Genomic DNA, 27,812 nt, shown 5'->3' with positions numbered 1-27,812 from the left:
GTTTAAAGTAAGCAAAACTGGAATTAAATACTCCACATGGTGAAGGATTGAGTAGAATCTTCAGTGGGGAGAAACTGTTTGCAATCTCCCTGCATTGAGACTTCACAATTAAATTCAGCTTAACTTTATTCTATGTAGAAGTAGAATACAGTAGTTAAAAATACTTGGTGTTATCTATCTGCCACACTGGTAACATTAAAGGATTATTTGGTGATTTTTCTTCATCTCCACTTTTGGTGATAATTATATATGCTGCATTTGAGTCAGAGAGCAGACCATGTTCAAATTAACCTCAAAACATTTTACTGCTTTCTGATTATTTGAGCACACCATGATGCACATCCAGCTGTGCTGTGCTTGGCTCTTCAGTCTGCCAAACAGGAATGATGAGCACAGAGGTGTTTCTGATCCCCACCACTCCTTTCAGGAGCCTGGGGGTGCCCGTGTGGGTGCAAGGCTCTGAGGTGCTTTCCCAGGACATTTCATGGAGTCACAGTCCCTGCCTGATGAGATTGCCTTCTATAATAGAGGCTGAAGCTTAAAACAGTAGGGCAGTGACTCTGAAGCATGCAGGAACCCGAGTCCTTTGTAACTCACCACTTTACTAGACAACTCCACACATTCATGAGCGATCATCAAGTAGCTGCAAGGCCAGGACATGAGCAAGTTCCTTCCTGGAAGCAGCCAGTGGGGTCAGTAAGTGGTAGGTGTGTTCAGGGCGCCTGGATTGAAGCGAACCACTCAGGGAACTGAGTGCAGAGTTGTCTTTTAGTGGGGTTAAAAGAAGCTGCAGCTAGAAGTTCAGAGTTTGGTGTACTCACAGAAACCTGAGCTTTGGCACTTAGGAGACAGGACCATAACAACGAAGCCAAGTGAATTCAGATTTAATAGTAAAGCAGAGGTTTTCTGAATCGCTTTGTGGATTTGGATTGCCTGAATTCCACTTTTAGAGCCCTGTGTGCATCCTGAGCGTATGGCTCTGTATTCCAACAAAAATAGAGGCTACATCTCAAATAAACAAAATTTAGAAAATAATTGGTTTTCCATTTTAGTATGTGTTTGCAATTACTAAAGCAAAAAAATTCCTGTAATTTTCTAGTCACCTATGTAACTAACACCTCGGGAGCATACCTCTTCTAGTCACATAAAAGATACCTCCAAATGTAATGTTTTATAAAGCTGTGATTAACTGGTAGAGGAATAGAAGAGTTTTCTAATAAAATATGCTAAATATGCTAAATGGCACTTCTAAAAAGCAAATCATAATTCTCTTGGCATTGGATTACAGCATCAAGGAGTGACAAAGTATATTTAAACTGACAAAGCTATTTATACTATAGAAATCTGTGAAATTATGTGCTTTCCTGTTCTCATTGTTCCATTTCTCATATGAAAGCTAATTATTTTTTCTTTGCTCATCTTGATATAAGGATAGCTCTATATTTATTTTTCATGATTTATAAAATACACATTACACAAACCATCATGTTTTATTTTGAGAGTAAGCAGAAAAGTAGCTCTTTGCTTCAAAAAGTACCTTCCCATAAAGTTTGTCTGAAGTGTCTTTTTAAACTTTTACCAACAGAACAGTGTAGTATTTTTAAAGTGTTACCATTTCGCTGTACTGTTAAGCCTATGTTTCCCATGTTAAGACTATGGGAAAATACACAGAGGCTACTGAATCCCTAATGATTGCTTTGCATCTGGTCAGTAAAAACATACATGTACTCACAATACTGATTTATTAGGGGGTTCGTCAGTGACTGCCCAGTGATACAATAATATCTCCATTTTGAAAGATAAAAAAAGGCAAGACGGATGAAGTGCTAAATAGTCACTTTACTAATTCTCAATTTAGTGCAAGTATCTTAAACTCAGCAGTTGTTCACAAATACTGCATTTGTATTTAGCTAGCAGTTTGCTGTTCTTATTTTAGGTACAAGGAAGGACAAGTTTAAGAAGGACAGGCCCGCTCAAGCTGTTCTCCAGCCATAGAAATTGAAGTCCTGAAGATTTATCCTTAATTCCTGCCTCCGCTTTTCTTAACTGCCTCATTGAGATGCATGGTGCCTGATTTCTCAGTATTCATTGCACAGCAGTGCTTACAGGCACAGCACAGCTCCCGCTGCCTACAGCTTGCAGTTGCAAGTGCTCAGCACATCTACAAATTACCCTCCACCGTACCAAGCACCAAGAAAAACACAATTAAGAACCACATGTGCAAAGTGACTAGTATCACACAGGAAATCTGGGGCAGAAGCGGGGATACGATTCAGTTCCCCAGGGCTGCACTCATGCCTTAATCATGGAAACATGTTCTCTTCTCTACAGTTGTCTGCTTCATTCACTACGTACTTCCAACGGCTGCAACAAAGAAAGTACACACTCCACAGAGCACGCTCGCTTTTACTATGCAATGATTCATCCTCCAGCACAGGTCTGTTCTACGCGCTACATAACACAGAAGACCCACAGAAAACTCTCTCTGCTCTCAAAGGAATCACACGCAGTTCCCTCTCCCTCACCACTCACATAATCCACCAGAGTCCTTGTCCCTTTGTCTGCCTCTTCTAACACCAAGAGAGTTGGGTGCCCAGGAGTGACAGGATTCCTGATCCGATTCCTGCGCTTAATCAGGCCCCAGACTGTAGCAGCAATGAGCGGCAGGATCAGGGAGGGCTGTTTTGAACGCCAGTAGCCCCAGGGCTGGAGCATGCCCAGATGTTTTGTGGAATGGCTCCAGCAGGCCAGTCGCGCACAGGTGTTTATTGGCTTGAACTGAAAATCAGGAATACCAAGAATAATTCATCCACCACTTGGCTCTTCAAACACAACAGGAACGAGCACAATGTGTAAATCTAAATGGCAGATAACAGCAACTATTACCTAACAAGCATGCCTTACTCGTGGAGCTGCTCGTGGGATGAACTTTTTCTTTTCCTAGAATGAACTCATTTTAATATGAAAACTGATTATGCAGAAAGTATTGTTAAAGGCATGCAGCCGAGCAACCTCACAACTCAATTTTTCACCTAACATCTATGATTTTAGCAACAAAACATGCTGCTGCTAACTGCAGGAAGTACAAATCTGCTTCTTAGAAATGCAATTTGCGGTTTACTTTCTCTTTACACTTAAAAGCTACTTAAAAGGAAACCACATCTAACTGGATCAAAAGTAGCATTGTGCACTTACATTAAATATTCATTTTCACACCAAAATTACTTTAAGGAGCAAGACTTGCTGTATGTGGAAAATCAAAGGAGAAATGTAAGAAACTGTTCCAAAGAGGTTCGCTACTCTGCACAGCAAAAGCTCTGCACAGCCCCTCTGTGACCTAGACTCCGCACGATTTATTGGTTATCTTTAATAAAGCGAAATCCAAGCGCCTTTTCTGTTTTGTTACTTCCATTTTAACACTAGCGGTAGCAGACAGACAGAAAAGGTTTAGTTTTAGCCTGGGAGCTAAAAGAAATACTTCTAACATACATATGCACTGTTACAGTCTGACATATAAATGCTCAGTAGTAAAGTCAGCAGGAATCGAGCACTAAAACTGGAGAAGAGTAAATGGAAAGAGACCCTGCTGTATTTGCAGACTTGTGGTAATACAGAAAGCACTCCTGACTGCTCTTGGAAACTTGTCATGTAAGTGAGCAAGGGGAGAGGTCAGGCAGTGACAGACTGCGCTTCCAGCCTGAAACGGGGGCTTGCACTGAATCTGAAAAACTGAAAACAGTCTGAAACATGCATTTAACTAAAAATGAATGTTATTAAAACAAATTATACCCATCATTTAGAAATGTAATCTCAAAGTACCGTAGCTCCTGGCTTCCATTCAGATGATGTCTGGCAGTGGGCTGTGTATCATCCACAAAGTATCTTCCAGAATCCCCAGCACCCTGGCTTTGGAGATCGCTCTAAATCTCACTAAATTCTGATGATTCTGATGTCATTTTCTAAGCTTAAAGAGTTCTTTCAAGTGACATCAATCATGACTCAACCTGGTCTCTCCTGCCATATATGACAAAGGCTCCTATTTTTAAACTTTCAGACAAATACAGCCTGTATAACTTTTTTTTGCCAAAAATACGTCAGTTCAAATCTCTCTGTTCCGAGCATACTCTGTTCTTTTGGGATACTTGTCAGCTGGCCTATTTATATCAGGTTTGTAAGAAATTAGATGTTTTTCTAGAAGTAAAATAACAGACTTGAAGAACAGAGCTTCCACCTTGCATTATTAATAGAATTCATGATAATCTGTGGTTATATTGTCAAGAAGCACAGAGACTAATTGCACAGAGCCAACAATTCACTCAGCCTGGTGGTTAAAATGGATAAAGGGATAAAAATGATTTGTATTAGTGCCTGCAGTCTCTTGTAAATGTCAAATACTTTCTTGACATTCTAAAACCCAGGCTGTACAGCGGAAGTGGGAGAGTAGCATTTTGTATTAATTTAAAAATGCATAAAACTGATTATCCTTTTCTAGCACTCAGTATTTCACTGTTTCATGAAGACCCTAGATGCTGTTCATAACTGGCTGCACTCTTTCAACTCATCATGTGTCTCTTTTCTTTCAGCAGAGCAGTGAATGTTTTACTTATAAATAAATAAAATTTTACTTCCTGTGGAAGAAGATATTTACAGAGATTCCCCACAACCAGTTTTCCCACTGGGAGAAAGTTGTGAGTATTCATCTCCCCCATTTCCTGCGCATGGCACTCCTGCCATTCCTATGAACAAGCTGTGCAAATCCCAGTCACATGCGCGTATCTTCCTGTACTTCGGTACTGTTACTTCAGCTTCTACTGCTCACTTTAATCACCTCGCAGGGTTCAAAGAACACCTGGATGTATTCTCATTCTCACAGAATGTTCTAGTATAAAGGATTTATGACATTTCCTTGGTTCACCCCATTTGTGTACTTACCGTACATCTGTTAGACTCTGTTTTTTTTACTTTGCTATAGTAGAGTGATGCAAAGGTGTAATTGAACCGACAAAAGTGTTAATATTTTTCTAAAACAGATCACTTATATTTAGCACAACTGACATTTTACTCATTGTTCTCGTTGTACCCACATTTATTCCAAAAGAATTGTGAAATCATCAAAAAGCTACCAGCTGCACAAGTCTTCTGAAAACCTCTGTCGTCTGAGTCTGCCTTGCACATTACAAAAACATGCAAAAAGGCTTAAGAGATAGTTTCAAAAGAAAAGACTAGAAAAGAATATCCAGGTGGCTTTTTAACTGTGGAATACAATAAAGTAGTTTGGAAAGTATTACACAGAAATATAATAACAAAAAAACCAAGATACGCAGTTTACAAGTTGAAATATATAGTGCTGAGCCTTTGCTTGAGCCGAAATCAGCAAAGCAGACAGAGCTCTCTTTATATGGGTTTACTAACTGCTCGACAGCTCTGAGTTTACAGATGCGTGACTGGCAGCTTACAGGCACGCTGATCAACAGTAGAAAACCTTTTAAGGCTTAAGGTTAATTAAGGTTAATTATTCTGAAACACTGTTTTAGAGATTTCAGTAATAATTGCCTGACGTGACAGAGATGAATTGCTGCCTCCATTTTGAGAGCACTTGGGAAATTACTTAGAAGTGTGTGAGAAGGTTTATCAGGAAGACATTGTGGGTGTAAAAGAAATGAAACCCTGGGTGAACAGCTAAACAGCAAAGGGCAGGCCAGTCTAATACAATCCTACAATTTGCATTAAATAATTTAGACAAAGAGTCAATAGATTTATCAGCAAAAAATATTTACTATCAGTGCTTGACACGACTTAGGTGCATTTGCATTGAAATTCACTCCAGATACTAATCCAAAGAAGATAGCCAGAGAGCTCTTACATGTTTGATTACTCGCTGAAGTATTTATCATCTTTGCTGATTGCATCTTATTTCAAAGCCAGACCCCGAGCCCAGAGAAGTCATCAGCTTAGTTCCAGGGTAAGAGCTGGCAACCCCATCATGATTGAAGTCAAAGGGACCACACATGAAATGAGGCACTAAAGCTCAACAGTAAAAGTCAGCAATACCTGGCATTAGATTACAAGGTCTTCAGAGCAAAGGCATTCCTAATTTCCCAGGCACAGAAAGACAAGAGGTAAAACTCTGATGTTGTTAAAATAGAAATGAAACTTTTCTAACTTCACTAGCACCACATTTTTATCCACTGGCATCTCATGTGCACCACACTGCTTAACAGCATGAACAGTCCTGTGCTTTTTAAGTGGTACAGATGAAAGTCATTTGAGGCTAGCTCTAGGAGGAGTTCCTACTATCACTCATTTAGGGGTTGAAGTGGTGTCAAGCTATCTGCTGATATTTCATACTCATCCCATACACATAATACAGAAAGCAGCAGCAGCCGTTAGGTACTAATAGTAAAGCAATCCAGACTAAGCACTTTCCAACAGCACAAAATGAGGCAATTTACCAGGAAGAGAGGGAGTTGCATTAGCATGAAAAAAATTCTAAGTTATTCACAAGATGCTAAAAGAGAAGGAAGAATCATCAATCCTGAACACTGGAACCATGAGGATCCATAAGGATTTTACATGATGCTAGTGAGGCCAAGCCAAGTAACCAGTGCTATAAGTGGAGCTGTGCAGGGAGCAGAGCAGTAGCACTGCCTCCCTGCAACAGACCCTCACATTTAGAGAGAGTTTGGTCTCTTGTGTTTTCCGCTTAGACTTTGTGACAGACAAGTTACTGTAGCTGGGAGCAACCCAGGAGTTCCTGCAGAAAACCTGAGCAGAAGTGGCTCACTGAAGGTACTTAAATACGATCTCAAGGACAAGTAACACCAAGTGCATAAATGCATCACATTTTGCCAGTGGTAGCAAAGTTAATACCAGTCACCACCATCCCTCTGGAACAAAGTAGGTGAACATGAAGCAGACTCAGGATTAAGAATGTACCCACCTTGTCAGTGATACACAAACAGTTCAACCTGTTTCCTGACTTGTTGGACTTGAACAGTCTCTAAGAGTAGGCAGGTTTTGATGCCACTTTTCAGAAAATGACTTGTGGAGACCACGAAGTCAAGACCTATGTTCAGATCGTGACACTGTTAAGGGAAACCATGCACAGTGTCTACCACAGTGGAGTTAAGAACTGCATGCTGGGAGTGCTTTGCCTGGCATGGAAGGTAACTCAACCGCTCCCTACTGAATGCTTACAATGAAAGGCACAGGGGCAGAGACTGCTCCTTTTTGTAGTTAAGAGGGAATAAATGACACCTTGGTGCTCAAATCATCTTTCTATGGTGTTTTCACCCATAGGTTGCTCACTTTTTGTACTGGGCTCACAGACTTCCCAGTGGTTCAGAGCCCAGGAGTGCCCCAGCTTCTCCCTTCCAGGGGTTCCTGGTCAGCCTCTCCTTTCTGATCCACATTGGCCCCTGACATGGAGAGGCTTTTTGAGAAGACTGGTTAGGAAGAAAGGAAACACGATTAAACAGAATAGGTCACTTGAGAACAGTTGCAGAAATTTTGTCTTTATTTTCTTGGTCTGGAGGCTTTGAAAGATAGGAACTCCACATCTTTTACAGTTACATTTATATGAAGAATAAAGGCTTTAATCACAGCAACTCTTGCTTTCAAGCCGGCAGCAGGGATGCCAAACGAAAACTAGAAGAGTTTGCAGTCAGTGTTTGATAATCAGAAGTGTCACATGAACTTCTGAAAATTAAAAATGGAATAATAAAGTTTCCTCTTTTACTAAGTTGCTGTATAACCTCTTCAGAAATAGCATTTCTCACTTCAAATACTGTGGTCATACCTATGGCAGTCTCTACCATGGCAAAGGAGTGGCACCTCCTGCTTTGTTTGGAACAGCTTCCCTGCAGCTCCCTTGCCATGCCACAGCATCCCCCGAGCCCATGCGGCTGGCTGCAGTCATGGAGAGCGTAGTTTCAGAAGCGGGTACATGTGTAGTTGGACTTTTGAAGGGAAAATAGAACTTGATACTTCAGTTCCCACAGGATACCACCACAGAGACTATTTTCTGTAAAATGAAACCGGTGGAGTGGTGTTTTACACCACAGTATCACATAAAAGGCAAGACAGTTGGCCCAGTGATACTCCTACACAGACAAATTCCTGTGTCTCCTGACAGGTTCACATTGCTTTATCTGGCAAGCATAAAATTCAAGTCTATGTACAAAGCAGCCTTTTCATTTAGGGAACAATTAAGCTAATCCCAGCAAGATTTCATGTTTAACTAGGTTTGTAGTGAACAAGTTTGCAGTCTGCATTCAATCAAGCTCTTCTGACTTTCACAAAATAGAGGCTAAACAGTATATTTGAGATGTAAAATTCTAAGATTCCTGAGATCTGTGAGAGTCCTGCCAGCACTGAACCATGCATCTATCTGCTAAAGCTTTGGTATTACATCAGTAGACGTCCTTCTTTAGTCTGTCATTAATCTTCCGATTAAGCAGTAAACATTGGTTTTACAAGCCTGCTTTTTTCATTAAAATAAAAGGGTATACACTGCAACACTTGGTAAATACATAAACATATATACATATGCACACATGCACAACAAAACAAAGTTGATATTGGCAGAAAGGTAACATCAGCTGCAGCCATTACAAGATGCAGACTCAGCCTTCAAAGTCTCACCTATTCAAAAGTGCAGTCATAGTCTGTGCTTTGTTCAGTTTGGTTTGAGCTGGGGTTGGATCCAGCTGGGGGCAATGATGGTTTGAATTCAATGAAGTCAAGAGAAGACAATAATTCAGGTTCAGTTCTGGTTTTTGACAAAACAATGGTTCAAATCAATCTTTGGTTTTGGTTCTACTTCCCGTTTAACAGCTGTGTAAAGAAAAACATCTGGAATAATACCCCAGTAGGGCCAATAACCAAGGCTGCTCTTTCATACTTCCCAGATAGCACCAATAATAACAAAGATTTCAGGCCAGTTTTCAACAACAGAAAAACCAACCAACCAGACTCCTTTTGTGCCTTGTGATCAATAGTAACCAGAACTGCAAATGGGACTTCAAACATGCTGCCTCCATCTGCACCGTCACTAAAATGGGCCAAGACCTGTTGCTCTGGCTCTGAAGGAGAGAGGCAGAGCACAGCTTATATAGACACAGCTAAATTCCTTCCTGCAGGCCTCACAGCTGCTAGGACCAACATTTTGCTACCCCTCAGCTGTGCCTGGACCCAGCTGGGGCTGAAGCCCAGCCAGGAAGCTCCCTAAGCACTTCAATCTCCTATGAGATGCTGAATCCCAGACGTAACTGCCCTGCTGTACCAGCACAACCTCTGGTGCCAGTTGGTAAGAAGAATTGTGCTCACTGGATCTCTTTGCACCTTCTTGCTGGTCTGCACTGCTCTGTGATCTCTCTGACTTTTTTATGAGCTTCTTTGAATGTGGGACTACATTGAATCACAGAATGGTTAGGGTTGGAAAGGACCTTAAGATCATCTAGTTCCAACCCCTCTGCCATGGGCAGGGACATCTTTGTTCCATGTTCATAAGGCGCCCAACATAGGCCAGTCTGTACTTGTGACTCCAGAAGCTGCATCAAAGTAGGATTTATGGGGAAGCATAACGTATACATGATATGCAAAGCTCTCAGAGTACAGTGTGAGAGGGCCTACATGCATTATGGAGCGGTCTCAACCCATGCTTCCGTCTGTGCAGTTGCCCCATCATAAATGTGCACCTTGATCATGAAACATGATTAGTTCCACCACTTGAAGACTAGACTACTTTCAGGGAACCATGGTTGCTTAAAAATAAGCCAGTAATGCAAATCTAGGAAAGGGAGGGGACCCACCATGAAATGTCCAAGGTCACATAGAAAACAAGTGGAACTGCTCCCAGTTGCCATTTTCTTAAACAAGAGCCCCTGAAGCCAACACTGGTGGCATGAAATTTAAAATTGTTCCTGATCTTTTGTACCACGAATCACAGGGATCTCTCAGAGCAGTTCTATTTTCATGGGACAAAACACTGTTCATGTGCTTCTCCATCTTGATCAAGCCCTAGCTCTTCACCTCTGTTGCAGAAACACATCACCTCAAGTGTCTGTTGGGAAGGAGGCAAAAAACGTCCTTTTATCAAATTTTTAGTGTCTCACTGTTTTCCAAGACAAGTAATTATCCCTTTCTCCCCCTTGTATGACTGAGATTACTAAACTAAAGCTGTACAAGGGCCAAGAGACAAAACCAGAATGAGATTGCCAGTGATTAAACACAGTTTGGTAAGTTCATGTTAAAGCTGTGATCACTGTACTCTTGCTCTAAAAGTTAACAAAATCAGAAGAAAGTAAAGCAAGAGCTTTGCCAACATCACCAGGATGTGGAGTACTCCTTCTGGGTACTACATTTCAACTCTCCGTAATGCCAACAATTTTGGCTTTGCTAACCAATAAAGATTTACTGGCACTTATTTATATTTACCAAGGAGGGAACAGAAACCACAGAACATTTGCAGCCAACTTGCCAACCTCCTTGTTCAGTCACTTACAAAAACAAAGATGCATTTCTAGGGTAGTACTTGCATTTGTAAGTACATTCTCAGTCCCTCTCTGCCATACCCACAGACCTTTAAAACATGTACCGAACCCCTTAAAACTAAGCTTCCATGAGCCTGTGTATAATCCTATAGAATCTAAATTTCACTTGAGGAAAATTACAGCATGCCTTCATTTTTTAGTGTATTCAAGTCATGACTATTAATACGCCTATTGAAAAGAAATAGATCTAATTACAAAAGACATTGTGACCTACTTTTCTCTATTTCTTATCAAGAAACTTTCAAATATTTTTTGTGCCATTTGAACCCTTTTGGAAATCCTGAAGATGTTTCTCTCCATTCATACACTGAAATCTGCAGCTGGCAGCTCTGTGCCATTAAGTCTTTAAAAATCTTTTAAACAGACATACGTGTACAACTGAAATAGAAGCAAAACAAAGTCTCGGTAATCATAAGGATTTACCCTCTTTGTTAGAATGTTGGATGTCAGCTACACAAAATACCATAACATTTTATTATAGAGAAGTAAAATCATTCCATATAGTCTTCCAAATATCCAACTTGTATTTCAGACACAGATACCAAGAGGGAAAAAATCTCCAGCTGTCTAGAACTCCAAATTCTCTCATTTGTACTGTCATTTAACATAAGTCAAAATTTAAGACCAGACTTTAACTGTTTCCAAATGTTTTTGTGCATGTTTCTGCTGAAATCTTTAACCATTATCAAGCACCAGAATTCTTAAACAACAAATACACCGTGTTCCTTTAATCTTGTGTTTAGACATTTATCTGTTGAATGCTTCGTACCATACATTAATCATGCTAACATATCATAAATCCTTAATGACTTTGAGAGCAAAAGGATCTTGGGCAAATTGCAAGTACAAATGATTTTAAGCTCTGATACACAGAAAACTCTTAATCCTGTGGGGAAATTACTGTAGATACTGCAATAAAAAAATAGATTTAGATTATAACTTTAAATCTCTGAAGAACCTATTCATCCCTTGAAACAATCTAACAACAAGTAAATATGAGCTTTACTGAGGAATAATTCTCCACACACAGTAGAAACCTGAACCTAAGTACATGTGGGAAATGCAGAATACTGCACTGAAACAAAACAGAGAGGGCTTAAAAGTCTCCTCTCTAATCCTAGTATGTGTTAGGCTTTTTTCTTTTTTCTGGAAAAGACATAAAACAATGCAAAAAGAGACTTAGTTTAAGCATTACTTTCATTGAGTCCTACAAATGAACACAACCTCCTGTGGGACCTGTGAGTGGCCTAGGAGCGTATGTGTCCGATGAAGTACTCCGAGTCGGTAACTCGGATAACACTCCAAGCACTGGCCCACTGACTTAAGCTTTCTGTCTTAGAAAGAAAATGGTTTATTTTGGAGTGGGCTGCAGGAAAAGGTAAACATCTATTTTGAAGGAGAATTTGGCAATGAAAAGTAAAAATTAAGTATTTTAGTCCCTGTTTGAGGTTGCGTTATTTTCCCATTTAAAGATAATTGGAGCACAACTGTTAATAGACCTATGAAATAACTTACTACTTGGGCATTTTACCTTTTCGAGTCATTAAGCCTGTATGTTATAGTGCACTTTACAATAAAGAAAAAACACCTTCAGTGATATATCAATAATTTATTGTTTTGCATAAGAAGGTAAGATCAGATTTCAGGTAAGACATCAACCAAGGACCTGGTGGCAAATTCAAGTATAGAACTTGGTACAATATTAAAAAATGCTACCATTTGTTGGACTATGGCAAACAGCTAAAACACAACAAAAACATCTGGACTTGACTGTCAAAACATACAGTTCTCTAAAAACCCACATAGCACAACTTGAATATGTGGAATATTGGAAACATGTTTAGTTGTCTTCATTCCCAAATTCTCAGGAGTCAAAGGAACAATCCCGCCCCCCCTTGGTATCCCAGAACAGTTCAGCACACGGGCTTAGCATCCACCATGACAAGCAGGCTCCCGTCCTGTTGAAACTGTTGGGCTAAGACGTTTTTTCTGCCTTGGCCTGCTCCCATCTCTGCCTGCCTCATGGAAAGCAATGGCTTTGATAATTATTTGGTTTTGAGCTAACACTGCAATAATGTTGGTTTTCAAGAGCCATCTAGTAATTTAATTAAAATTATTTCTCACTCATCAAAGTCCCTGTGCACATTTTACTCGGTTGGTTGGGTTTATGTTTTTGTGATTCCCTTTCTTTTGCAGGTGTTAGCTCCTGGCTTGGAGATGGGGCAGGCAGCCATCCATCTAGGAAACTCCTGCCAGGACTGTGCCGAGGATCAGAGGGTCAGTGTCTCTGTGAACACAGCAAAGCACCACCTGCTTACTGCTGCCCAGCACAGCAAACCTGTGTAGGTCACAGAATCACAGAACGGTTTGGGTCAGAAGGGACCTTAAAGATCACACAGTTCCAACCCCCTGCCATGGGCAGGGACACCTTCCAGTAGACCAGGTTGCTCAAAGCCCCGTCCAACCTGGCTAAGTCCTCCTAGACCACACTGACCCAGGAATGGGAATTTTATTAATTTCAAAAGGACAAGAAAAACAGCCTGCAGGACAGCCAGATCTGTTTCTACCAGGGAGTTTGCAGATTATTCTAGCATCTATTTCTTAAAGAGAAAAGCAGGTCCTTTATGTGAGCATTATCGTATGCTAATGTTCTGAGACAGCCCAGGTCAGAAGCAGCAGTAAGAGTGTTTCAATAAGGACTAAAGCCCCTCTTGTTGGAAATGGCCAGATCCTGAGACATGCTGAGTGCCCTCTCAGTTTGTGTTGGTTGCAAGAGATGGCAAAGGCACTCGGCATCTTGCAGGCAAGCAGACTGGCTGAATTCCAGATCCCCTGAAAAACAGTTTGATTTTCAACAATAATAAAAAAAAAAATAGAAGAAGTTTTTTCAACTTTCATAATCTCCATGCAATTAATTTAATCATCAAATTGCTATTTATGCTACAAAAAAAGTTTAAGTCCGCCAGGAAAACGGTGAAATTTGACAGAAGTTACATTATAGCTGTTGAAGCAGAGCGTGTATCCGTACTGGGATTCAGTACATCTGTAACTCTTGCATAAACATTTCCAGACTCCTAGGGATTTTGCTGTTGTTGCTTGCATTTCATTTGTTTCATACGACTCTAAGCCAAATGCAATGACCCACACATTAAATCCACATTTAGAATAAAACTGCAAAATCTGATGGCTTTATCAGTGTATGAACTGAAGTAAAATATTTACATGGAATGTTGAGCTCCATTTACAGAGACAGTGTTTCAAATTACAGACTTAGTAATTCTCTTTAGTAAATGATCACATTGACAAGAAATTTAAAAACTTAACATCCCTTTTCAACCCTTTCATAAATATATAAAGTTTCACTAAATTCTTTACTCTTTAAACAAGACAGCTATATTCTCTTTACAGATTAACATGAAATAACTGTTTCCTGTTTGAATGCCACAGATGGGATGAACAGAAGTCAGCAAGTTCCTATACACATTCTGTACTTACAAGACATATTCACAACACAACACACAGGTGTAACTTGGTCTTTACAGCTGTACTCATTTCCTGCATATCAGTAGTAAATAAAGAAAAATACCAAATTATCCATATTAAAAATACATCATCTAATATACATGTGCTTACACTGCCACATCAGATTTTAAAATGAGGTTTCCAACTGTGTCTGACCAGTGACAAGGATATTTTTTACAGTGAAGTCTACAGCATTAATTTATTTGAGTGGAAACAAAATATCTGTTATACTACTAAAAAGTATCACTAGATACTAAACAATAAGAAGAATTAATCTCTTGCAACTGATTCCCAGATTTCTAAGGTTTCCTCACTAATTGTTTGAAAATTTCAGATGGGAAAATTGTTCTAAAGGATGCCAAAAATATTTGAAATCAATTTGGGGGGGGGAAGTGAAGATACTCTTTACTTTGTTGCTATTCATATTGCTTTGCCACTGATTTTACAGAAGATTAATCCCAAAGACTTTGAAGTTATATATATAATGACTCCTATTTTTCCCTATTTAAATAAATATTGTTATGAGTTTCCTTTGTTATGTCACAAAGCATGCGTGAATGTGTTTTCAATCCATGCATGCTCACAGCAGGGTATTTCACAATTAAGCCACCAAATACATCTTTCTTTCCGTGACTATGTAAGTGCAAAGGAATACTAAAATCACTCTGTACATATAAGACAAGGTTCACGTCTAGAAAAGTAAAAACACTTATCTTGATACGTAATTAAAACTATGATGTCTTCCTCATAAAAATGTTGGTCACTTTTCCCTATTTCAGTTCTCTCAAGCACTTAAGGGGTAATAACTTCCAAGTGCTCTTTATGGGAGCATTTATGCTTAAAACCATCAAAGTGCTGATCTCCAGTATTAATTAGTATCTTCTGCAAACTCTCCATTAAAAAAAAAACAAACTTACCTTGGAAATACACAGATGATGATAAAGAGGTGTTTGGCAGTTTTGTTACACTAGTATTAGCTCACTTTATAGAGCATAGTAAGACTTCAGTTTAATCTGATTGTTCTGCCCCCAAAATTGTGGGCAGGAGGACTGAAGACACAGGAAAACAAGACCAGTTCCAAGTGCATGAAGAGTGTACCTGCTGTGCAGGTAGTTAGAAGACCCTCCTACCAAGAAAACAGCCGTGGAGTAATACCTAACCACACCCCGTACTTAGATGCTGAGACAACAGCAGGTATTTGTTTATTTGGTCTTACGAATGTAGCCAGCTGACGGGAACCCAGAAGGTCTCAGTCTCCAACCTGTCAAATGTTGTTTTAAGCTCACTGTAAGCTGTAGCGAGGTCATCATTGACTATCACCTTATCGAAAAGGTGCCCATACTGGCTCTCCATCACGTGGGCAGATTTAATCATTTCATGAAAATCTTCTTCCTATTAGGATCAGTGCAAGGATCGTCAGTCCACAGCAACATCACATAACTCCTGTGGTAAACTCGAAGCTCATTTATTACTTCTCATCTCGTCAGGAGATGGAAACTGTACTTTTAATAAAATAATTACAGAAATTACCATTACAAGTGATCTCAGAGAGCATTCTCATGAGTAGACTTTGCTCAACAGGCGATTCTTTCATCTCTCCCCTTGCAGTGACACAATTAGTCACTGCATGGTAATTACAGAGACATTTTCTGTTAGCAGTACCAGTGGAAAACGTTTCTAGCTGTTTACTTTGGTGATACATTTAAAGCTTCATTCCTTGAGTCTCAGCTTACTATTAGCATGCAATATATTACAGCACAGCCTTTATTCTCTTAAGAGCTCGGTAGGAGCTGTATATGCCTGGTTCAACATGGCTCAGTGTATTCCTCGTCATGTTAGGGGAGGGAACAAATCTTAGGAATTTAATTGTTTACATAACTCTGAGAGATTAATCCCATCCTAACTAAGCAATGTCCTGAAGATTGTTCTTCAGAATGAACTCCTCTTACATTTTACATGCTATAGAACATATTCTTATAGCACATTATTTCCAAACTATTTGAAATGCCTGTTCCACACAGACACAGAAGGTGACTAGATCTGTGACTCAGTCTGAAACAAAATCTAAAAAATCCTAAATAACATCTGAATAAGGGAAAATGATAAAACAAATATAGATAAAAAGTCTAATGATGATCATCTTTGATTCAGCTTCAATTAAAACAAGATTTCATTGTATTTCAAGGAAGTAAATAAGTCACTGTTGGGTAATCTGACTTTTTTATTATTATTTTCATAAAGCAGTATTTGTCACTTGCTTAGATTTTTCCCCTTTCTTACATTGTTCATTTCCTTATAACATTTAAAAAATGCCATATCCCCAAATAAGTTTTTTATTAAAGTAGCATTACTTTTTTAATTGTGGCTTTATATTTGATCTTTCCTCTAAATTTAGACCCAATAATACGCTTGATAAAAGAAGGAAATTCTTATACTTGAATAGAAACATCTAAGTCCAGATGCAAATTTTTTAAAGGAAATCCACAGCAATATTTCTCACAAATATATACTTGCATTGTGGGGGTTCTTCAACGACATAAAATCAGAGACCATGGAAATGTAAATATCGCAAACAATGAAACCACCACAGTAATTTGTGATGTGTGAGAAGTTGGGAAACAAGAAGAAACTACATGCAAGCCCTGACAAGTACTGTCAATGAGATCCACTGATGACCTTTATTTTCAAGGCAAACCACTACAACAAAACTCTTAACAAATTTGCAGGTTTTACCATGTCTAAATGCACTTACTGTAAAGGGTTTTGCAGTTCCCTTATCATCTTTACTTGAAATAATCTTGGCATTTTTTCTGGTCTCTCTCAAACGGTCAAGTGATGGAGGCTTTATAAATATAACGAATGGTTTAAATTCATATGTCCGTAAGTGTTTCACAGTCTGGGAAGAGGAAAGATTTTTAATTAATTAGTTTATTTTGCACAACGGAATTTACCGTAACAAAAGAAACACTCCAATAACCAAAATAAACCCATAAAGCACTGCTAGAAGGCTATTTTTCATTTACTGCCATACTGTTTTGCTGATAGGAATTGATTAATGTGAGGAGAATTTTCATGTGGATGGTAAGAAAACCCTTTCTCCAAAGGTGACCTTGATTTCCACACGGGCTGCTGGTAAATCCCATCAGTCCGGCAGAGGCTGGGCTGCCCACACCAGAGCCACTGCCAGCGGGAGGATGGATGGGAGCAGCAGGGTGTTCAGGAGAAGAGGAAAAGTTCAACATAGCAGGAATAACACCTATGTACCCATGAAAAGTAGTGGAAGAAGGTGTCTGTGACACTTGATCACAACAGGTCAATGATTTTTCTCTTCAGTACTGTGTGTCCACCACACAACCCCATGCTATTCGCTCTGCCTAAGCAAGTCAAGTAATGCTATGTATGGAACTAGAGATAGGTCTACAGCACAGGGTGAAGCAGGGATGGCCAGCAGCCTAGGGTGAAGTAGGGCTGGCCAGAAGATTTCTGTCCTCTTCACACTGCCAGGTCCCATAGGAAAATGCCATGTTGAACAGTGGGATCCCAGAATGGTTCACAGGCCTGGGTCCCTGAGAGAATTTAGTGCTTTGCTGGAAAACAGGCCCATGCTGGACAGGCAAGGATAACACAGAGCAGGAGCCCCTGCCCAGCTCCCTCCTCCCCTCGTGCTGGGCCTGGCTTCCCCAGGTGCTCCTCCTTCCGCACAGCCCCCCTGCCCTGCTCCTAGGGCACAGCCCCGTGTCTGAACTGCCCCGGGAGCTGTTCACAAGCTGCCGGGGTTCAGAAGTCATGGGCTGGCCACCCTTGGAGAAGAAATACTTTGGCTGGGTTTACACAAACTAGTCCAGCTCCTGGAAGCACTGTGGTTATTAGTAGCATAAAAATTCCCAGTGGAGCTGTTCAGCGAGGTTGAAAGACGGGGTCAATGCAAGAACAAATGCTTTAGAGAGGAATGTTCTTAGCAATTATCCAGCCAACATCACATTTAGTGCGTTCCTTGACTCATGTCCACCCCGTGTGGAAACCCTTGGCATGAATGGTTAAACATGTGAGAGAGAGCTGCTGGCCTGGGTGATAGCTCAAAGCCATTCTGAAACTGAAGTTTGAGAGAAAACCTCTAACCCAAACAGCACAAAGAGGAACGGAAATATAGGAACATTTTGTAATTAAATCTTTGGTATTATGCTGCAGGCTTTCAATTCACTTAATTACCAAGCTGAATACTTGCCAATATGCATTGAAGTTTCCTTCCTCTCCTTTCAGAAAGCCTTGCTGTGATAAAGGTACCCAGCCAACCCACTCAACAGTCATTCAACATGGAATAAAATATTCCTTTTTAGAAACAATATTTTTCCTGGAATCCCAATATGCAATATGGGAAACAACAAGATTCCAAAAGATGTCCTTACTTACATGAGGCTGTACATCCAACAAACAAACTTTGTTTTTAGCTAGAACTGATCGAACGGAGTCTAAACTAGTGCCGTAGTAGTTGTTCTTATATTCACCATACTCGATAAACCTGTGGCAGAAGGTGAAAAAAACTGGAATCATTTCCATTTTCTCCAGAAAAAAAGAAAGAAATTATCAGTTTCGTTTATAAGATCTAATTCAGGAGCAAAAATATTTTACTGTACATGAGAGTTTTACCATGTTTTATAAAGGAAATGCTGTCAAGTACTTCAGCATGTCAATTTTAAGAAATCTTCTACTTTCCCACTTTCAAATCAGTAACACCTGCTTGTATTACAGTTCAAGAGAAAAAAGTACTGTAGTCCAACAGCCCACTAATGTTTTCCATCACCTCTTTTTCTGAACTAATGCAATGCAATAAAACAGTGGATAAGCTAAACAATAGAAACTACTGAAATTTCATTGCGCACTACAGAATATCCAAATTCTCTCTCTCAGAAGAGGAGGAGGAGCGACGATGGTGCTAATGGAACCAAGGCGGCTGGTTATGTGCTATAAAAGTATAAGTGCTATTTGCCAAAAAAGCAAAGCACAGTTTGAAGTTTCAATAAAACCCACAGCTTTGTGTCTAATACACTTTTGCCCTCTGAAACGCTGGGGCAGAATTTCAAGCTACAGTATTTTACAGGCTGCTGGAGAGCACGATGCTACCATTGTCTTCATCTTAGTTTAATTTCTGGAGGCTTTACAGGCAGGGGCTTCACTGTAGATCTCTAAATTCAAAAGCAGAGGAAGTGCCTGGCCTGAAAGAGAGCAGAACTACACAAACATTGACTCAGGCACGTTTGCAGCACTTCCAGGCCTTCCGCCCCACCCCGAGCTGCCATGCTTTATTGCTATGACAGATGATGCTCTATTAAGAGGGCTACCCCATCCTGAACACCTACAATTTCAGTGTCTTCTTGAGGAGCTGAAGTACTAGAACTACTCAGAAGCTTAGAAACAGTTGTGTTTGCAGATACAGCTTTTTTTTGCTCAGTGTTTTTGCCAGCTGCTTGTATATCAAAATGTGATTTTAACACATCCTCAAAGCACTGCAACTTATATCCATTTTGATTTCTTATCTAAAAATACAACCAGCTCCATTTTATATTAAAGCCATTGTTTTTACTACAGTTGTACTTAAAATCTCATTGACATACTTGTTATTCTGTACGTCTGTCTCAAACAAGTGCTTGGAAATGAAAGTGTATTCAACACCGTCACTTTCTTGGCTTCTCCTTGGACGGGTAGTGTCTGCAGTTTCATTAAATGAAGGAAAAAAAAGGAAAAGATGCACAAAACAATATAATGCAAGCCAGTTCAGGAAACATTGAAAACCACACAACCCTTGTGCAATATTAAGCGTAGCAGTTCCCTCACTTCTGATGGGCCTAAAGCTGCTCTGGATCTGGTAGGCAGCACACGAGCACCTGACAGGATTGAGTTTTAAAAGCATGCAGGAAAAGCAGGAAAATCCTACTGGACAAGTATCTGATTATCATTTTTATTAACTAGTGGAAAAATCTAATAAAACGAGGATGGCTGAATAATAAAGGGAGCAGCAGTCAGTAACAATTACTCCAGCCTTGCCACTTGTTAAGCGTATTAGCATAGGAGACCATAAAGGGAAACAAAGCTCACCAACCTGATTTATAAAATATTATGTTCATTAACAACACTTGTAGCTTTAGTATGTGAAGCATGATAGTAAAAATATGGGGTGTGAATTTTATGTTTTACTGCTTTTCTTTTTCTGGTGTCAAAATCAAATGCCTTTTTCTTCCAGTAGCTTTGCGGTATTTGCACTTCTCACTTTCTCTGAAGTACCAGGTATAAAGATTTTGCTTATAAATGAAACTTATTTGTGGGGCTGCCGCTTATAGTTAACAAACCCATTCAAAAGTCCTATTTAATACAAATTGTATGTTACAACATCTACAGATGTAGTCTTCATCACATATGAACATACACAACCTGCTTGCAGTAACAGTTTTAAAAGCCATTTGATATCACATTCTCCTGAGGCTGACACAAAGAGGAGCATTTCCAAGACAAGAACCCCAGTTCTCCCTGCAAGTCCTGACTTACTGAATTTCAGGGAGAGGGATTCTTTATGTGTTTGTTTTAAACTATAACCACAAATTTGGAAGAGAAAAGAGAAGGCAGCTTGATGAATTCTGGCACTTTTTCGAGAAACAATTTTGGGCAAATGATTGCATATGCTCCAATGTGTTAAATATTTGGGAACATCTGGCTTTTTTGTTGTTGTTTTCAATACCCAGCTGAAGCAAATATGTGCAAAGGAAATGACTTGCCAAACCCAAATGTTTTAATTTTTCTACCCAGCAAATTCATTCATATATATATACGGTATAGAATACCTATACTTGAAAAAACTGTGACAGTATCTCCCAAATTCAGAATGTCGGACCTGTATTTTTCAAGTATCCCTTATAGGAAGCACAAGTAAAAGCAGAAAGCAATCCAAGGAACAGAAGTCTGGAACTGTCAAGTCCTCCACATTAAAGAAAACCCAGTAAAGTGTTACAGAAGTTAATATAGCACAATATTATTCAATGTTATAAAAATCATGCTACTTAGATAAGGGGAAAGAGGAAAAATAAACCCCCAAATCAACTTTCCTAAAACTAATCAAAAGGATTTAATTAATTTATTCACAGGATCAAACTGTTTATCATCAGTCTTCATTTTTCAGCCTAATATATAAAGGCCATTTTGCTGAAAGCAAGCACTGGTAAAAGAGTACATTTCACTTCTTTACAGCCAAATCCAGGGTGTTCTTCAGCTGAGTTTCATTTACTAAACCTCACTGACATCAATCACGTTAAACTTGTACTAAAATTCTCCTGCAATGCCTCTGAGCCAAAATGTCCTATCAGTTTAATCAATGCTATTTAAAATACAACTGCAGCAGCACTTTTAAAAATTAGAAAAGTAACTTGGATGCCAAGCATGCATTTAGAGACCCAAATTTGAAAGTGCCTTAAGGTAATGCAATGATAAAGGATAACAATGCGAGTTTCGCATTACGAGAATAGAAGTGTATTTTTACTTACGTGGCACTGTTACCCCGTAATGCTGGGTGTCGCTGATCAGCAATTTCCGTTTAAGTTCATTCAGTCCAACCCCTACAGGTCCTGAAAGAAAGAAATCATGCTGTTTCCCAGCAGCCAGTTCTCTCTCATAGTCAGGTATACTGACTATGTATAGTCGGCTAAGACTACGTAGCACATAGCTATTATACATACTAGCTTTTAATCAGTCATTTGGAAACACCCATGGTTCAAGCGTCTCCTAGAACATACAGCGCTGACAAATTTCAGGTGATGTATTTGGCAGTTACTCTGCTCCAGCTTTATTACTGAGGAAAAATCTGTGAAAAAGTTGACAGCAAAGCTAACTTTCTTTTCTACAGCAACTACCGTCAGTTGCTACCTCAGCACTATCTTCATCCTCAGCACTACTAGAGACCCTGGCACTCTAACCTGCAGCCTTCCAGCACAAAAACTGGTTGGGGTGTTCATTTTGCCAGAATATCCCCAACTCACAGACTAGAGGACCCCAGTTGACATGCATGAAGTCCTCCACAGCCTCTGCACCCCTGTGTCAGCACAGCCTTTTCCTCACTTCCCTCCAGCTGCTGCATCCCTTGCCTGCACCAGACTCCCCTGAGGACAGTGCTCCCACTTTCTATCCATGGCCTGGGAGCTCCTTCCAGCCCTGGCTGCAGGCAGGAATACTGCCTGGTCTCTGGCTGTAGCTCTACTTTTGACAACCATCCACCTTTTCACTGTGTGAGGGTGGCATTGCACAGGGGGAGGAAGGAAGGACAACACTCTCCAGGTCACAACCCGTTTGGGATGTTTGGATTTCTTTTTTTGTTGTTCATTTTCTTTTAAAATATGCTTGTCTCCTGCCTGCTGTCTGAACTGGTCCAAAGCAAATGTTTCCTTCCTCACATGGCTGCCAAAGAGAGACCACTCTTGGAAAAAGGATGGCAGGAAGAAACAAAGACTGCACGGAATATTTTTGACCTGTCTCCTCCACCTCCATTCAAGTACTGCTGTCCTAGAAGCTACTGACTAGATGTTCCTCTTGGCCTTCGGGTCATTCCTAATTCTTAGCCATTTGCTAGTCGTGCTTTAGGTCTCAGAAGAGCGATCTGTCCTGTGAGGTCTCCAAGGCTCCATGGGCAATTGCTGCCTGCCCCCAGTTGCTGCCTTCATGCAGGGCTCCAGCCTGCCTGGCCCCTTTTGTGGTGGGGCCATGATGTGTGTGTGAAGGGAGCTCAGGTCTGCATGCTCATGTGTCTCTGACAGTGCAGTGGCTTCATTTCTGCAGAGCCAGCTCAAGAGCAGAATGCAGAAGAGAGTGAGTCATTGGAACCATATCCCAAACAATAAAAGGATAATACATGTGGTTTTAAGGAAAATTCTTGCTCTTCTAGTAAAAGTGGCATGTTTATGTATGGAGCGCTTCTTAACAGAGACATTTTAGACATTAGAAATACAAAACTTAAAAAACATTGTAATGAAGTGGTGAGGTATTGGTTAATTACTAGTGAGAGTCCAAAAGCAAAGACTGATGCTTCAGCACCTTCAGGTGCCCATTTGTAAAAATGACTATCCATCTGCCCTGTCTGAAGCTGGAAACACACAATGATGAAAAGCAAATGCTTGCTACTTTGCTGCTACCCACAGACTATGGTGTCTCTGTAAAATCTTAGAGTTTCTGCATTTATAGTTTTTATATGTTTACATAAGTTACACACACAACTACATTTCAAGTTTCATCTCTGACCTGCCTGTAAATTAATCTATCAGTATGTATAAATGTTTATTTAATATGGTGTACAGCAGCCTCTACTGGTGCATGTCTGCAGAGGAAAGGAATATGTTATGTAGATAATGGCATTACTTTTGTTCTTATTTAAAAAAAAAGTAATCCTTTTTTAATAGTTCAGCTATTTAAGGCAAATATGGATTTTTATAGGAAAAATAATTAAAATTCTCAATATATCCTAGCAAGGCAGAATGAAACAAGTGAAATTAAAATTTTAAACATCACTGTATTCCTTTCAAGCAAAAAGTGTTTCCCATCAAATCTACACAAATATTATTTCCTCAGTCTACACGCTGTCAAATCAACAATATGCTTTTAGCTCTATTTATATATAAAGAATCCAGGCTTTGCTTCCTGCAACAGATGCTTTGGAAACTTAGATCAAATCTGTTTCCAGACCACAACCTCACAACTACTCTGTCTCCACTTCCAGATTGCTGTTTTAAAATCCTCTTTAAATTTAACTACTGAAAGGTGTAACTTCTTTTGCAGTGCTGTCTTCTTCTTCAGTTCTAACTGTGGCATATGGATGCTGAAGGCTGATTCCTAATTAGCAACACCATCCATTATGCTGATTTTTATACTATATCTCCCAAGTGTAATGTATGCTTCTATTCTTAATATTCTTTCCATTTTGATGCAGCAGAGAAAGATGCCAGTTTCTCATAATTGTGAATCTGAACACAATTTGAACTCAAGAAGAGAATAAAGCATCAGGATTGAAAAGGACAATCCAGATTCTTATGCCAGGCATGAGGGATCCATGACTGTAGCATAGTTTTGATTTACTATAAATCACCCCAGGCAGCAATATTTAGAGTTATGGTGGTAGATTTAGAGATATTTTGTTTATTTTTTAAAGGAACATTTATGTTGCTTGCTGTTGCATGTTGAATCACATAAGCTAAGTAACGGTCAAATCCTGCACAAAAGGACTGTAGTGCATGCCTTCCTTTATTGAGGGACATTTGCAGAACTAAACCACCAATCATTAAAACTTGCATTATATTCTGTATCATTCAGACATCTCTGAAGGACACTGAAAAAACTGTTTCATGTAAGTTCAGGTCTCAGAGGGTTTAACCCAACCAGCCATTCTTCACTCATACATACATACTGAGCTCCTAGAAGTCTATTTGAAAGAAAAAAGGGGGGGAAAAAAAAAAAAGAAAGCAGTCTTCCAGAAAATATTTTGGGAATTAGGTGATAACATCCCTGCTGGGATCATAAAGACCCTGTAGAAAGCATGCCTTGACAGAGGTTCTGTGTCTCAATTACTAGTACAACTGATCACTACAATGCAATGACTGCACATGCATGTCCGACTGTAGCTCAATGGAGAAAAGTAGAACCTCATTTTTTTTGAGTTACAGTAAATTATAACTAGTAGTGGGAGTGTACTTCTGAGATATGTCATTCACTGAAGCAGGATCGGTGAGTTTATATTGGTATTCTCACGGGCAAGGCTAGGCAATGTGTTACATCCTATGCATTCACTCCTGAGCCATGCTAACCTACCCATGCCTAAAACCTGGAAGGTTTAATGAAAATGGCAATTGTAGGTCTCTTTCTTCATTGTTCAGATAGTTTACCTGAAGCAGTATGGCCATGGAAGGCCACTTTCCTGCACTACTGCTGTAGATCTTTTAAGTCTCTATAAGCCACTACTGAACACATGTTAAAGGCAAGTCAGATGTGGAAAGCTAGGAGTCACTTCTGTTTCATCCTCCCCTGCTCTGAGACAGACCTGTGCCCCACGTAGCTCCAGAGGTGATGGATTTTTTTTAATGTAAGCAGTATAACAATAGAGAACTTTTCCAGACCCAGATTCATTTTCTTCTCAGTGATGACACCTTTGTGGTGAGTACTGACAGTTTAATTCAGACAGAGAGACTTTTCTGGTTGTGTCACTCACCAACAGTAACTGCTCCTTTGTGGTCATGCAGCTCTGGTCCTTGCTTCCACTACTGCCCACTTAGGACACACCACGGGTGACCACAGCCCCAGAAGGCTTTGCATGGCTCTGGTGGTTAACACAGCATGCACACAGCTGCATGCATTCTGGGGAAAACATACCAATGGTTTGTTACTGCTGACCTTGCTTTATCCTTCAGATAGCTCTGACTTTACACGGCATAGCTGAAACTATACCGAGTAAAGTCATAGTATGTGGCACATCCATTCTGACTCTTGGGAAATAAAATCTGTGCTAGTTTGGACCTCACAATTACTGAAGCAGAATCCTTTGTGAGCAGGACTTTTCCCTCATTAGTGTAAATGAAAATTCTGTTGTCTAAATAAGAGGTTTCATGGTAAAATATTCTGCCTTTGCCTGATAGGGCTGCCAGGTATCATGCTTAACGATGGTGCAGGCAATATTTGTGAATTAAGACTTCAAGGATTTGTTTGCAGCCTGGGAACAGTAAGTTACCGAAAAATAACCAGTGACATGATATTGGATTATTTTGGTTTTAGCAGACTTATCACATTTATAAAAACTAAAAACACTCCAGAAGCATCTGTATCATTGCTGCTTCAGATGATCTCTTAGTTTAGCTTCAAGGATATGCAGGACTTTATTAATGAACCTACATTTGCAGACAAAGTAAAATTGTGACAAACTAATACATCTAGCAGAACTTGAGACTAGTATATATCACACTACAGGGTGCTAAAAATTACTGTGTGTGCAATTTGCATTCTGTAAATTGGACTAGACCAATTTAAAATGAAGCCAAAAGAAAATTCCATTTCAAAGTTGTCAAACCCTTTCCCCCTAGAAAAGGGTGAAACAAAACCTAAAAAACCCTTCCAACAGTAAATTATACATTTAGGCCTAGCAAAACACAACAGACATCTAGTGCCCACAATTACAGCTATGAATTAATTATATGTCCCTTTGTTTCCTGGTACTAATATCCAAATTATATTTGACGGATTATATTGAATGCTGCTACTGGCACACAAAAAGCTTTTTAAATGTGTTCACTTCTACTCTACCTGTATTGCTTAGCTCTGCTAGTTTTTCCACATTTTGCCCAAGACATTTTTATGGTATTGGCCAGACTTAAGCTGCTCTTAATATCCAGAGAAAAACATTAGAATTACCGAAGTCTGCAATAAATTTCTGAATTGCTTTTGTTACTGAAAAAGCACACTTTCTTCATTTGATTTATTACAAAAAAAAAAAAAAAAAAATCAAACAAAATCTCTAGGTATGCCTTAGATCAGACATATGCAATTTGTTATAAAATGTCTACTTATCACACTTTTGCACTGCACTCTGTTGATGTAACTGTAAAATCAACTCAACCATGTTATTACTTGTTGTATATAGCCCACAATCTCACAGTGATCACACTAGTAGGTGGCTGAATTTTAGTGCTAGAGAGTGACAAAACTGTTTATTAAAAACTAAATTTAACGTTCCCTTGGATATGAGCAATATAAAAACACAGCTACTCAATAGTTCGTAACAGTCCCTGATAGAGGGTCGTATTTCTCTGCTCTGCTGTTTTCAGAATGAAGGAAACTCTACTAATGAAGCATCAGACTACGTGCTACCGCAAAAGAAACAATAAGCAATGAGACGTTACTCATTGGTAGGAATGGTTACTCATTACTCATTGTTACCCTAATGGTTACCTCTGAAAAATTCAAAATAATGGACTTTCTCTTTTTTTAGGATACTGAAGCAATGCATTTTGATTAGATAATAAATGCTGTGGGGAAGCCATGGCAGTGACAGAAAGCTGACTAAGGATGACATCCTGAGTCTTCTGCAGCTGTGCTTACATCCGTTCTTGGCCTACAGAAGTCCACCTCTCATCCACTTTTCTCTCCATTTGTCTATTTATGTATTCTAACATGGTAGATGGTTTTGTTTCTTTCCACTTATATAAATACATATATTGTCTTTACTGACCACAGGTATTTATTCTGTTCTTTTTAAATGTATTGATTGATCTCTAAGAGCAGAACACTGACCTAATTCTTTTGAGTTTTAGTACAGCTTGACTGTCAGGTTCAGATTAGTAACCATGATAGCTGTATTTTAATATCTCCCTTTGATTTAACAAGCCTTTAAACATGATCTCCTAAAGCATCCTTATATGCAAGTTGGGACATCCTGTCTAGAGAGGTGGACTGCTAGACAGGTAGAAAAACTGGATGGATGATCATGTTCAAAGGGAATGAGTTATTAGTCTGTACTCTACTAGGTGACTCATTACAAGTGGAATTCATCAGGTATCTACCCAGGGACATACTTTATTTTGTATCTGAATCAATAACCTGGATGAGAACACAGAATGGTCCCTTATCAAGTTTGCAAATGCCAAAACGGGTGATGCAAGTGGGAAGCTCAAGGGCTTCCATTCAGAGGGATCTTGATATGCTACAGGCATGGGCTGGCAGAACTTT

The 27,812-nt window shown here is 39.5% G+C and overlaps 1 protein-coding gene across 2 annotated transcripts in view; it reads right to left on the bottom strand.

Annotated features, from left to right (window-relative positions):
* Positions 1-12,142: 12,142 nt before the first annotated feature.
* MPP7 (membrane palmitoylated protein 7) overlaps positions 12,143-27,812 on the bottom strand; it is a 151,962-nt gene continuing 136,292 nt past the window's right edge. For both annotated transcript variants that reach the window (XM_030504945.1, XM_030504954.1), the window contains 5 exons: positions 21,605-21,685; positions 19,688-19,781; positions 18,486-18,594; positions 16,828-16,971; positions 12,143-15,467 (listed from right to left, as the gene is read on the bottom strand). In XM_030504945.1, the coding sequence (XP_030360805.1) occupies positions 15,288-15,467; positions 16,828-16,971; positions 18,486-18,594; positions 19,688-19,781; positions 21,605-21,685 (608 nt within the window). In that variant the 3' untranslated portion in view covers positions 12,143-15,287. The remainder of the gene's footprint in view (positions 15,468-16,827; positions 16,972-18,485; positions 18,595-19,687; positions 19,782-21,604; positions 21,686-27,812) is intronic.

The sequence above is a fragment of the Strigops habroptila genome, chromosome 1 (genome assembly GCF_004027225.2).
Source record: "Strigops habroptila isolate Jane chromosome 1, bStrHab1.2.pri, whole genome shotgun sequence".
Taxonomy (NCBI): Eukaryota; Metazoa; Chordata; class Aves; order Psittaciformes; family Psittacidae; genus Strigops; species Strigops habroptila.
The sequence above is the reverse complement of the archived record's forward strand: the minus strand, read 5'-3'. Positions and strand labels throughout refer to the sequence as shown.